At 43.6% G+C, this 14,494-nt stretch overlaps 1 protein-coding gene across 2 annotated transcripts in view; it reads left to right on the top strand.

The window, feature by feature from the left end:
* Window positions 1-14,494, top strand: part of COLGALT2 (collagen beta(1-O)galactosyltransferase 2) — a 118,938-nt gene that overhangs the window by 72,438 nt on the left and 32,006 nt on the right. For both annotated transcript variants that reach the window (XM_018060705.1, XM_018060706.1), the window contains 3 exons: window positions 1,358-1,475; window positions 3,373-3,507; window positions 8,862-9,066. In XM_018060705.1, coding sequence (XP_017916194.1) covers window positions 1,358-1,475; window positions 3,373-3,507; window positions 8,862-9,066 — 458 coding nt within the window. The remainder of the gene's footprint in view (window positions 1-1,357; window positions 1,476-3,372; window positions 3,508-8,861; window positions 9,067-14,494) is intronic.

The raw sequence follows: 14,494 nt of genomic DNA, 5'->3' as shown, positions 1-14,494 counted from the left end.
CCAGATTGTGACTAAATACATTGTATGCCAAGGTCAGTGTGAGAAATATCAGAGAAGGTATTTTTAGGGGCAACATATTCAGAAAAAAAAAGAAAAAGACATGAATCCCACTGATTTTTGTAGAGACGATTGGGGAAAACATTTCAGAGACTTCCTGTGTAACAAACCGTTTTATTCATCTTATTTGTGTGGGTATGGTCTCATTTCTGTGGTTTCTCTTTTCCTGAGGCAAATGTCCTGCCAGTGTCAGCTACAAGGGCTTGAAGTGGTGGCCAGTTTGGGGCCCCTGTGACTTTATCAATGTCTGTACCAGGTGGGAGCTTTCAGAAAGGTTCTCAAGGGTGAGCGAACCCAGCTGCCTCCGTGGCCATGGAGGAGTCCCGGCGGCCTTGTGGGTGTTGAGAGACATTCCAGCATCATGTATTGCTCCGTGATCTCACTCCGTCTGGGGGAGATCAACATGTTGGACTCTGTAGAGTCCTTTACTGAGACTTGACCACAGAAAATAGACCTTTGTTTTTCCCAGGAAGCTCCTAATTTAATACTGTAACATTTTCAAGTGTATCTGATGGCTGAATGTATGAGAAAGTGTCTAGGAACATGAGCTTTGGGGTTATTCCTAGATTCAAATTCTGGCTATACCCCTTATTAATGGCATAATGTTAAGCAAATGACTTAACCACTCTGACCAATTTCCTCGGCTGTAAAGAGGGGAGAGTGGTAGCACTTCATCATAAAAATAGTGAATTCTAATGAGAATTGAAATATTGGGTCAGCCAAAAAGTTCATTCAGGTCTTTCCATAAGATGTACAGAAAAACCCAAACAAACTTTATCGCCAGCCTAGTATTTTGTGTCGAAGAAGGCAATGGCACCCCACTCCAGTACTCTCACCTGGAAAATCCCATGGCCGGAGGAGCCTGGTAGGCTGCAGTCCATGGGGTCACTGAGAGTTGGACACGACTCAGTGACTTCACTTTCACTTTTCACTTTCATGCATTGGAGAAGGAAATGGCACCCCACTCCAGTGTTCTTGCCTGGAGAATCCCAGGGACGGCAGAGCCTGGTGGGCTGCCGTCTATGGGGTCGCACAGAGTCGGACACGCCTGAAGTGACTTAGCAGCAGCAGCAGCAGCAGCAGTGTTTCGTATAAAGATTCCTGTGTATGGGAAGCAGCAAATTAGTTAATCTCTCCTTGCTCCAATTTCTTACATGTAATAAGGGGATAATGATAACCATAACAGTATTGACTTCCTAGGGTTACTACTGGAAGATAAAATGGATTAGTACGTAGTGCCTGCAATATATAAGCATTCAATAATTATTAGCCATCATCATCATAATTATTATTATTATAGGTCTTACCCTGATGAAATTGGACCAAAGCACTGGCCTGCCTCTCGTTTTGCCCACGTGATGAAACTACGACAGGCAGCCCTTCGAACTGCGAGGGAAAAATGGTCAGACTACATTCTGGTAAAAACAGACGTTTAATTTCTTGACAGCCGTTATCTAGAATGGGTCCAGAGCAATTGTCGATAATCTAGGACTGTGGGAGCAATCAAAACGACCCTTTTTAGGCCTCTCCTCCTCATTGTTCTAATAAAGGCACAAGAAAAAATCTGGAGAACTTAATATCGTGAGACCTGGATTTCATTTCAGACCCCTTCCTCACATGCATTTTTAGTGAGTAAGCAGATAAGCTCCTGAATTATTCTATCTCTTTATTGTAGTAAACATGAAAAACCCTAAATCTTTTTAGTTCAGAGGGAATGCTGTGGGTAAAGCAATATGAAAGGTCTTAACTTCTTGGGACTTCCCTGGTGGTCCAGGGGCTAAGACTCGAAGCTCTCAGTGCAGGAGGCCCGGGTTTGATCACTGCAGCATGAGGGTCAACTAGATTTTGCTAAAGAGCCTGCATGGCTGCATGCCCCAACAAAGATCAAAGATCCACACACCACAGCTAAGACCCAGCACAGCCAAATAAATACATTAAAAAAAAATTTTTTTTTAAAGAAAAACTCTTTAGAAGAGTTTCGGGGATATGAGAAATTAATTACTTAAAAATAGTCAAATTAACAGCCCTGAAATGCTGTTCCTTTTGGCCCCTGAGTGTCTGGGGACCGGCACCTCTTGCTTGGTTTCCTAGTTGCTCCTAATTATGCTGGACCCTCCTGGAGAATTTCTCTCCATGAAGAAGCCCCATTACCTTCCTTAGAACTTGCAGAGTGGTCCAGAAACATGCTGGCCTTGACGATTAGGAATCCATGTTCTGTCCCATCCTTGTCCTCCAGGAACCTGGGTTTCCATTGGAAAGGACAGGTCCCTGAGCAGTAAGGAGCCACAGTCCCTGTTCTCATTTGAAAACTGACAGTCTTCTTTCTCCACAAGGTTGTGGCAACCAAGTTCTTCCTCTGTGTGCACCCCACAAATCCATTTAATTATTTTGGCAAACCTTTTTCAGTACAACACTAGAAATACCACCAACAAAACAAAGCCAGTGACGTTTCATAAAACTAATGGACGTCTGTTCTCTGACCACCCTCAGCCTCGCAATCATAACAGAAATCAGCCCAATAGTTTATCACACACCCATTTTCAATACAAATAATTTCATAGAAGTTTCAGTTGTGCTGATATTTAACATTGCATAGCTGTTTAAATGTCTTTGAAGTGTACAAGTGCTAAGCCACAAAATTTTGAGTAAAGAGATTGACTATCAAAAGAATGAAAGCTTCTGAGGTTTTACTTTCTGTGTGTGTGGGATATATACATAACATAAACTCTACCGTCTTAAATTTTTAAGTGCAGTGTGATTATTTTATATAATAGAAACTGCTATGCTGTCCCTGTAAACAAATGTGTTAACACGAATTTCTGATGAGAATGGGAAATAGCTTCACTAGTATGTAATATACTTTAAACAAAAAATTCTAATTGTAGCATTAAGAGAGCATTGATGGATTCATTTGGCGCCAGTCTGACATTACTATAGACAACCTAAATAGGTCTGTTCATTTGTACTTAGAACGAGCACACAATAAATGCGAATGAATCTTTTAAGGGCTTGAGAGCCATTCATATCTTATATTTACCAAGGTGTAGCGTGAGTTCCAGTCTAGTATTTGCCCAGTGATAACACCAATTCATTGCTTGGTGCCTTATGCAGAGCTAAACACGTGGAAGTTAGATAGGATACATTTTGCCTAAATGAAAGCTATCCAGCCCTAAGGGGTTTCCATAAGAAAGACATGGAGAGCTGGTTCTGTAGGTCAGGGCAAGTTTCCATGATCCTTTGGCAAGTGTTAGGTTACTCTTATACCCATTACTGAAAAGTACCTTTTCATCTGATGTTGTCCTTTTCTTTTCCTAGTTTATAGATGTTGACAACTTCCTGACTAATCCGCAGACCCTCAATCTACTGATCGCAGAAAACAAAACCATTGTGGCCCCCATGCTGGAGTCTCGGGGCTTGTACTCTAATTTCTGGTGCGGAATCACACCTCAGGCAAGTCTGTTGGTTAACAAATTAAGGTTATGAGTTTTAACAAGGCAGCCACCTGTCAGCAGTAGCCCTGTGAATCTTTTTCTGATTTTCTCCCTTGAAACACGCATGTCATTGTGTTACTAGAGCAAGGATTTTCAGGAAAGGAGGTAAACCCATGTCCAATGCCAGAACCCAAAGAGCTCTTCTGTATTAATGAATTGTGAGGACATTATTCTAATGAGTTTAGGATTAGAAGCTTTAAATTAACCAATAAAGCTTACTGGGATTTGTGCTTTTATTCTCCCTGATTCAGAGATTTTCAAAAAATTAAATATTTTTGGTCATTAAAACTCACATGAGAACACTGTAAAAAACTGGAAATAGAAAAAAGTTTTTTAAAAAAATCATGTTAATTGCTCCTATTCTAACATCATAGATAATAGATTACATGTGTTTAACTATATCATCAAGTGGCTATTATGTAATTTACTTAGCCTTTCTTTTAGTTTAAAAACATTTATTTACAACTTTTAACTGTTATAATAACCATCATGATTAACATAAAATTTTTCGTATTTAGTATTATTTCCTTGGGACAGCTTCTAAGAAGTGAAATTAGTGAGTTAAAGAGTATTAAACATTTTGATGACCCTTGATATATTGCCAAATTTATTTCCAAAGAAATTGAATAATTGGAACTACTGTGGTAGATGTTTTTACAAAATTTAAGTTTAAAACAAAATTTTAAATTTCCATCATCTCTCTTTTCCATTGTAAAAATCTTCAAAGTCTAGAGAGGTGTTGCAGTGAATGTTTATGGCTGATTGTATTTCTGATTCTTTAGTTAATAAATTAAGAGAGATAAACTGTTCAATGTAATATATATCAATGTAAGCTAAAGATGCTCTAAGGGGAAAAGTGTAATTTAGGTGTGTTCTCATGCTCAAAGAGCTAAATTGTCAGTCCCTGTTTTATATTTGGTTTGGTTTTGGATGAAGAACGAGGCCAGTGGTGTGCTGGCAAATACTTAGTGGTGGCTCTCTGTAGGGAAAACCCCTGATTGGCAGCATTTACCAGCTTTCATGGTGTCAGTACTCCCACCATGCAAATGTTGTTTAAGCTGAGGGGAAGGTTAAGTCAATTGAAGTGCGGTCACTTGATATAATTATTAAGCGCATGCAAAGCTTGCTGTTAGTGGTTTACTTAGAATGGTGGGTGTTAGCATGACTTTTGTTTGTACAGATTTTTAAACTATCAACATGACAACTGGCTTGCAAACTCCCTGAAAATTTAAGTCCTTGGCTCTTGCACTCGACTGGAGTGGGCATTGCTCTTTTGTTAACAAATATTTCCTGCAGTTCCAAGGGATTTTGAATGTATGGTATCCACATCTCTTCTAGGGACGCATTAAGTTCATATTTATAAAAGCCAATTAGTTCCTTGAGGAGAAGATATTATATTAAATTTAAGTTCATACATTCTCAGTTAATAATCTGCAGCACTTACCGTGGCAGCAGCACTCTAGGGTGTTTTTAATGAGTCATGCGCTGATACCAGCATGGAGAGCGGATTATCCTCATAAATGTGGCCTTCCGGTTTCTGTTGTCTTATTTGCTTTAATATTAAAAGCTCACTTACTTTGCACAGTGAAATTAAAATCTAAGCAATTGGGGGGCAATTCTTAGTTATGTCTGTTTCTGGCTTTCTGTCGTCCTCAGTCAGGCTTCTGTCTGCGAGGGCAGGAACAGAAACAGCCAATGACTTCATAAGCTTAAGTCAAGCCTTGGTGTCCAGTGCCTTTAAACACGTTCAAAACAACATGACCTCGGTTATGTCTGGTCACTAAGTAGGAATGATTACCGACAATATTCAGTTTATGTGGAAAAAGAGACGCATTTGTTGCCTCCACCTCTCTGCAGGAAGCATATGAGGTCTCTTTCTCTCCTTCCTTCTCTGCTTCCTTCCTCCCTGTCCCCAGGGTATTCTGTGATTCATCCTCATGAATTTTCCAAGCTCCTCAGTCTGAGAATATCGTTCCGAAGTAGCCTAGAACTTTGCATTTGGTGTGTGTTCCTAGGCAGTTCCTCTAAAGAACCAGTTTTCCCTTTATCCCTTGGAAAAATTCTTCTATCCCTTGCAAGAATACTAGTAAGCTGAAAGATGTTAAGTAATCTTTGTTAAAGGCTAATAAAAACAATTGTGAGAATAATAATCCTTCATCTGATGCATTACAATTTCCAAGGTATGTTCATAGACTGGATCACATGTGATCCCTTCTACAACCCTGGGAGATCAACAGATCCGTTTTTACCCCATCTTTTCCGGAGGAGAAACTTAGGCTCGAAGAGGTGAAGCATAGAGTAAGATTGATCAGCTAGATGGTTATGATGATGCTGAGGCACATGTCTTCTGAGGCTTCTTTTGTGATCCCCTTGTACCTTATCACGTGGTCAGTTTGAGCATTAGCTAGACTAGAACACTAGTCTGGACACTAAAAGAGATGCTAGAGAAGAGGCTGTAGTGCCTACAGTGTGGGTAGGGACACCACTGCAGCAAGTGTGACCCCAAAGTAATGTGACTGATTAAGGAATACGCGAGAACTTGTGCAACTGCTGGGTATCATGCCCTTCAGAGTCCTGGCCCTGTGAAGTTTTACACTTGTTCCATGAGCCTGCTGTTGCCTCAAATGTATTTAAAAATGCCTTTCCAAGCTTCCACTGCTTTAAAGTATATTTTGTTGAGACTCATCTTCATCCTCTCTGGAATGGATTTGAGTTTTGGCAATAGTCAAGTTACGTAATTGGTGCCACTGGAGTATAAAGCTCCAGTGGATTCTGCACCCGTATGGGCTAAAGCTGGGACTGTCGATCTACTGCTCTGTCTCCAGCATCTCACACAGCTTGGATTGCAGTAGACATTCAGGAGATGTTTGTTGAATGAACAGTTGAGCTTGGAGGGAAAGCAAGCTGGGTTACAAACCAGTGTATTCAGAACCACAGAGTAAGGGCATTGGTTGTCCTGTGTACTTGCCCAGAGGGAACTTTCAAAGAGGAATCCCCCCAAAAACATACAGCAGTGGCAGCTCCACCAGAATGGTGAATAAATCATTGCATTGGAAGAAGGCCCCATTAATATGTTTAGGTACTGCATGTTTAGTTAAAAATACAGAGTGAAGTAAGTCAGAAGGGAGGGCTTCCCTGGTGGCTCAGCTGCAGTGCAGGAGACACTGGTTTGATTCCTGGGTTGGGAAGATCCCCTGGAAAAGGGAATGGTGACTCATTCCAGTATTCTTGCCTGGGAGATCTCATGGACAGAGGAGCCTTGTGGGCTGCAGTCCATAGGGTTGCAAAAGAGTTGGGCACGACTTTGCAGCTAAACAACAAGTCAGAAAGAGGAAAACAAATACCATATATTAATATTCAGTATTGCATATATATGGGATCTGGAAAAATTCTACTGACGAACCTATTTGCAAGGCTGAAACAGAGACATAGATGTCAAGAACAGGCTTGGGGACATGGTGGGAAGGAATAGGGGGGCAAATTAGGAGAGTAGCATTGACACATATGCGCTGCTGTTACTGCTGCTGCTAAGTCGCTTCAGTCGTGTCCAACTCTGTGCAACCCCATAGACGGCAGCCCAACAGGCTCCCCCGTCCCTGGGATTCTCCAGGCAAAAACGCTGGAGTGGGTCGCCATTTCCTTCTCCAGTGCATGAAAGTGAAAAGTCAAAGTGAAGTCGCTCGGTTGTGTCTGACTCTTTGCGACCCCATGGACTGCAGCCCACCAGGCTCCTCCGGCCATGGGATTTTCCAGGCAAGAGTACTGGAGTGGGGTGCCATTGCCTTCTCTGCATATATACGTTACCATGTGTAAAAAACCTCTGATGCTGGGAGGGATTGGGGGCAGGAGGAAAAGAGGACGACCGAGGATGAGATGGCTGGATGGCATCACGGACTCGATGGACGTGAGTCTGGATGAACTCCGGGAGATGGTGATGGACAGGGAGGCCTGGTGTGCTGCGATTCATGGGGTCACAAAGAGTCGGACACGACTGTGCAACTGAACTGAACTGAATGTGTTAAATAGATGGCTAGTGAGAAGCTGCTGTACAACACAGGGAACTCAGCTCTGTGCTCTGTGATGACCTGGAGGGGTGGGATGGGGGTGGGAGGGAGGCTCAAGAGGGAGGGGATATATGTATAAATATAGCTGATTCACCCTGGAGAAGGAAACGGCAACCCACTCCAGTGTTCTTGTCTGGTAAACCCCATGGACTGAGGAGCTTGGCCAGCTACAGTCCATGGGGTCACAAAGAGTTGGACATGACTGAGTGACTAACACACAACACCTAGCTGATTCATGTTGTTGTACAACAGAAACGAACACAACATTGTAAAGCAATTATATTCGAATTAAAAATTTTAAAAATCAGCCAATGTAATGTAATTTTAATAACAGCCAATATTTATTGATGCTTTCTTGGTGCTGGGCACTATTCTAAGCATTTTTCAGGTTTTTCCTTACTTGACAGAGAACCCCATGGAGTAGATGGTGCCATCATTCCTATTTCACAATGAGGAAATAGACCCAGTAAGGCTGAGTGGCCTGACCAACACCTTCATGCAGTAAGCAGCTGAGGCAGGACTTGAACTCAGGCAGCCAGATCCCAGAACATGTGCTTTCCACTGCTCTGCTCAACCACCTCTCACTGCTCACACGTCATATACATATATTCAATGACATCATATACGTATTCAGTGACATCGTATACATAAAGTATATTCTTATGAAGCTGCTAAATGAAGAGATGTGCTGAAACCACAACTGTTTCTGATAACAAGACCCTTTCAGGATTTTTTTAAAATGTAAGTAGCATTTCTTAAGCTCAGTTGGAAATTCATAGGCCAAGATAAAGAAGAGAGAAGGTGACTTTGCTCCAGGATTGCTACTGGTATTCATTCAGTTCAGTTCAGTTCAGTCGCTCAGTCATGTCCGACTCTCTGCGACCCCATGAATCGCAGCACACCAGGCCTCCCAGTCCATCACCAACTCCCAGAGTTCACCCAAACTCATGTCCATTGAGTCAGTGATGCCATCCAGCCATCTCATCCTCTGTCATCCCCTTTTCCTCCTGCCCCCAATCCCTCCCAGCATCAGAGTCTTTTCCAATGAGTCAACTCTTTGCATGAGGTGGCCAGAGTACTGGAGTTTCAGCTTTAGCATCAGTCCTTCCAAAGAACACCCAGGGCTGATCTCCTTTAGAATGGACTGGTTGGATCTCCTTGCAGTCCATTAGGAGTCCCCCTAATGGAAGGTTGGGAAAGGGGAAGCCCTCAGATCAGAGAAAATAACCCACCCATCTGTTCCTTCCAGGGCTTCTATAAACGGACCCCGGACTATCTTCAGATTAGAGAATGGAAGCGGTTGGGCTGCTTTCCGGTCCCCATGGTTCACTCCACATTCCTAATTGACCTCAGGAAGGAAGCCTCTGCCAAGCTGATGTTCTATCCCCCCCACCAGGACTACACCTGGACCTTTGATGACATCATCGTCTTTGCCTTCTCCAGCAGGCAAGCAGGTACTGTTTGTATGCATGTTGTATTGCCACCATGGAGATGCTGCGAATGACCAGCTCCTTTGTTTTGTGCGTTTTATAATAAAACACTCTGAGTAAGGAAATGGGCTTCCTATTGAGGCAGTGTTGGAGGCACTCAGTTATCTGCAGTAACCATACCACCACCCTCTGGGTTCCTGTCTCCATGAGCACCAATGACCAGAAGCCAGAGCTGGCCCCTACCCAAGAATGCAGTCTCTCTTTTTAAAAAAGTGTGGTGATCGTGGCCATAGGCAAGTGATTGGCTCTTGATGGTGCAATTGCATTCTCTGCTCATTAAAGAAGTCCTTTTATTAATTAGAAAACTGTGACAGAGGTCCAGAACCACTCTGGAAAGACCCAGACTTAAAAAATGGCTGTTTATTTCTTTTCAAATAAGTGAGCTAGTATAGTGACTGTGTTCCACAAAGTTGTCAGAGACCCAGGCTCCTTCTCTGTTATTTCTCCACTCTCTCTGAAGTATTAACCCCTTAATCATATGATCTGAGATGTCTCATCATTATGGATGTAATATTTCAGTCATCAAGTGACCCCAGAGAGGGGAGGGCACTCTCCTGTCCCGAAAGGGTACCATCTAAAAATTGAACACATCACTACCTTGCATAGCCCAGTAGCTAGATTTAGTCATAAGACAACTCCTAGCTATAAGGGAGGCTCAGAATATTGTCTTTATTCTGTGCAGTCTAGAGCCCCAATTCTTTCTCTATAACCAGGAGAAGACAGATTTTGGGAGGCAGCTAGCTGTCTCTGCCACAGTCCTCGTGGAAGGAAAAACAAAGCCAGACTTAACTCTTTCGTGAACCCTTGTAGAATTTTGAGGAAGACAAGCCAGTAGGAAAATAAGTTATTACCCTTGTGTCACTTGCACAAGCAATCAGAGAGGATATAGTTCACTAAAGCCGGTCAACACGAAGATACATGATATCCTGAAAGCAAAGCTTTCTGAGGATCGTTCAGACCTTCCTGACAGAGGGCACCTCCCATTATCAATGAGCCAGGAATGTGTCACTTAACCACTTGGAACCGTGAGTTTAGAAACCAGGTGAATGGTGTATAAATTCATGTGGCCATACAGTCAAATTGGATGGGATCATCTACAGACCGTAGGTGACTGAGGCAGGCTGCCGGCAGGTGAGAATATTAATATAGGTTCAAGTTACAGCTCCCATCAGGCCATCCTAGAAGCCATAGGTGTCCACTCATCAGTTGTAAATTTGGCAGAAATGAGAATATTTGGTGGAAATGTGGAATGCTGGCTTTTTTCCCCTTGCCTGCTAGAGCCATTTAGACTCTTCGGCCAGGTATAGACACTTTTTAGGACTGTGTCAAGGCAAAAGCAAGGTTCTTATCCTCATGTAGATTGGACTTTTTTGTGAAAATCCTTGTGTCAAGGTTAATGGTAACTGCTTCTTTCCACATGGTCTGCAATTGGCTCTGATTTCTCCAGGATGGAAGCAAACTCAAGGCCTTCCCAATCCTTCAACTTGCGCCAGTGCCTTGGCTTAAGAGCTCGAAATAAGGATGTTTCAAGAAAGTGAGCTATTAACAATTACAATAACCATCCATGCCTAACAAAGGCCTCCTTGATAAACATTGCATGAGGCATTATTGTGACCCAGGCACTAAATTATTATGATATATCTTTTAAACCAAGAATTGGATTTGGAGCTGGAAGAATGACACAGGCTGGATAGAAATTTTTCAGCTATGTCCCTTGCTTGGCTGTCCGCTTGGATTTCATGCTTTATTGGTCAGATTCCCGTGGGCCTACCCAGGACACTGAAAGCACGTGCAGAGGTGCAGAGCTGTTGGGTGATTCAGGTAGGGAGAGGAGAGGCAGAAAAGCAAGGGGATAGGATCAGTCCTCTAGGCTTTCCTGCTGCACCTAGCATTGTGTTAGGCTCTGTGACAGCTAGGGAGGTAAGATCTTTACATGCGAAAACATAAGTAATAGTTATGAAGCAGTGAAGGCTGAGGGTCAGATTAGTGGTATAAACTGTGAACAGGGCAGGAGTCAAGACAAGAAAGAATGACTGTCATTTGGGAGAGTGACAGAGCTTTCCTGACAGTCATGTGGTTCTAAGGTAGCGCTTTTACTCAGCTTGGAGTATTTTTAGATGAGACTTCAATGAGCCTCAAGTCCTGCACAGCCCATGGAGTGTTTCTAAGCTCTTTCCCTCTTAATTTCAAAGCAAAACACTTCCCTTCTCTCTTGAAAGAATAAGATGAAAGATGATTTATATTCTTTTGTTCTCACTCTTATGAAGCTCCCCAGCTATGGATCATCCATTGGACTACCATTTTGTAAATATCCAGAAGGAAAGAGAAGGTCCACATGTCCCAGGCAGGACCATCTAACCACAAACCTTGAACCTTAATCTTTCACCTCTGACTCCAGACATTGCCACACGTGGGTGATGAATGAGAGGAGCAATCCAAGGGTGCTGGGGTGTGGCTGCCCATCCAGCCCAAGAAGAGAGCACAAGGGTCATGGGCAAGTCTCTGTGGCTCCTATGAAGCCAGGGTCAGGAGTTCACCTCCCTCTGTGGCCAGTGAGCTGGGCTGTGTATCGTGGCCACAGTAACCATCTTTGGCGCCAGCCAGTCATCCACCGTATGTCTGCTGTGAGTCAGAGAGGCAAAGGATGTGGGTGATGGGCAGGCAGAGCTGCTCCAGCACATCACGGGCAGTGAGCAAAAGTGCCTCCTGTGTGCAGGGATGGCAGTCCAGAGTGACTACTCATTCTGAGACTCGGCTTCCAGACCCTGGGCACATGGAGAGATACTTGGCATTGGCATTTTAGGGACAGAGGTTTAGCACTAATGACCTATGTGGTGACCTTGGGGAGAGCACAGGTTCTCAGACTCTGAGTTTCCATCACCAAGGATAAAGGTAGGTAGATCAATCTTGCAATGTTAACATACTATATGAGCACAAGAAAATGTTTTCCACCTTCCTAAGAGAAGTACAGGCCTTCAGTATATAGTATCCTTCACCATTCTTTTTTAGAAAGAAAGTTGTTTGCCCCAGAATTAGCTTTCATTGAGAATACCAGATTCTTTTATAGATGTTACATAATTATCAGCACATTTCCTTTTCAAATGTTTCTATTCTTATCCAACTATCCAGTCACATAGTCACATCAAGTTCAAATAGTCCTCCTTGGTTTATTATATTAGCAGTCATCATCCTGTGCCATTTCCCCCTTTTAGAAGACCCAACACTTTTCACTCTTTCAGATGGTGGTAAAAGTGTAAGAGTCACATCCAGGTTTCTAGATAGCATGCTTATAATGAAGTTTCTGGGGTTTGGGGCTGTGCCACATGGCTTGTGGAATCTTAGTTGCCCTGATTAAGGATTGAACCCAGGCCCTCAGCAGTGAGATGAGACCCCAGTGTCCTAACCACTGGACCACCAGGGAGCTCCTGTAATGCTACTTCTCAACTTTCTGGTTTTGCTTTAGGTCGTACCTATTGACTCTACTGGGCTTCCCAGGTGACACAGCAATTAAAAAAAAATTGCCTGCCAATGCAGGAGACACAGGAGACATGCGTTCAATCCATGGGTCAGGAAGATCCCCTGGAGTAGGAAATGGAAACTCACTCCAGTATTCTTGCCTAGAAAATTCCACGGACAGAGGAGCCTGCCAGTCTCCAGTCCATGGGGTTGCAAAGAGCCAGACATGACCGGGCATGCATGCAAATTGTCTCTACTACCGAAGAGGAGTTAGTTCTGTCCCCTCCCGTTGCCCCCTCCATGCAAAAACATTCTCCCCATCACCCCGTGCTCTTTTTATCATTCATTTACTTTATTTTCGGCTGTGCTGGCTCTTTGTTGTTGCACATGGGCTTGCTTTAGTTGCGGCGAGCTGGGGACTACTGTCTAGTTGCTGCGTGCAGACTTCTCGTTGCCGTGGCTTCTCTTGTTGTGGAGCTTGGGCTCTAGGGTGCGGGCTCAGTAGTTATGGCACATGGGATCAGTTGCCCCATGGCAAGTGGGATATTTCTGGGTTAGGGATTGAATTCATGTTCCCCGCATTGGCAGGTGGACTCTCAACCACTGGACCATGAGGGACGTCCGCCCCGTTCCCTTGACAGTTGTGTGATACTGATAGAGCGATGATCAGTGTTTTTGTTCTTATAATCATGGAAACCAAATTCCATTTATAGACTGTGGGTAGTTTTCCTTTCATATATGACTTAACAATTGCCTCTTTTATTTGCTCAGTTTTATTATTGCTGCTGCTGCTAAGTCACTTCAGCCATGTCTGACTCTGTGCAACCCCAGAGACGGCAGCCCACCAGGCTCCTCCATCCCTGGGATTCTCCAGGAAAGAACACTGGAGTGGGTTGCCATTTCCTTCTCCAATGCATGAAAGTGGAAAGTGAAGTCAGTGAGTCGTGTCCAACTCTCAGCGACCCCACGGACTGCAGCCTACCAGAGGCTACTGTACCTACAGCCCTTGGGCTCACAAATTCTTCCTCCATTGTCAAGCCAGCAGTATAGCATCTTCAGATTTCTTTCTTTGATTTATATCTCTGCTTCCATCACATTGCCTTCTCTTTTTTTAAGGACGCTTCTGATTCTTGTTTAGTTGCTCAGTTGTGTCTCACTCTTTTATGACCCTATGGACTGTAGCCCACCAGGCTCCTCCATCCCTGGGATTCTCCAGGAAAGAACACTGGAGTGGGTTGCCATTTCCTTCTCCAATGCATGACAGTGAAAAGTGAAAGTGACGTTGTTCAGTCGTGTCTGACTCTTAGCGACCCCATGGACTGCAGCCCACCAGGCTTCTCTGTCTATGGGATTTTCCAGGCAAGAGTCCTGGAGTGGGGTGCCATTGCCTTCTCCAATTATTATTGCTAATACAACCCAAAACTAATCCCTAATCATCTAGAACTTCTCTCAGAGCAGTCAGATTTCAGCAGATGTTCTTTGTGCGTGTGTGTGAAGATTCTCCTGGAGCTCCCTGATGTCCTCCAGTCTGAGAGGAGCCACAGCTGTGGGCCTGCGACCATCTCCACTTCTCTTATTGGCTCTCCTGTTCACTGTGTCCTGAGTCATCATCTTCTTTTTTGTATAATCCTCCTCCTCCTTCCCCCGCCCTCCCCACTCCTCTTTCTTCTCCTTCTTCCACATCATCCAGTCACTGTCTGAGGAAGTGTGATGGCAAGTACTTATCTATGAGCTTGCGTGTCTGAAACTGCCTTTCTTGTCTCCTCACACTTGATGGATAGCTTGGCTAGGTCCCATCTCTCCTTTATAACCAAAGCTTTGGAAAGTTGAATGGTAAAATTATTTCCCTAATTAGGGTCGAGAGGCAACCTAAACATTAAATCATTTCCCTCCTGTTTCCTAAATTCATCACAACTTTGCAAGTGGGTCCATTTGA

This window comes from Capra hircus, chromosome 16 (assembly GCF_001704415.2).
Source record: "Capra hircus breed San Clemente chromosome 16, ASM170441v1, whole genome shotgun sequence".
NCBI lineage: Eukaryota > Metazoa > Chordata > Mammalia > Artiodactyla > Bovidae > Capra > Capra hircus.
This window is presented reverse-complemented; position numbering and strand designations above follow the sequence as displayed.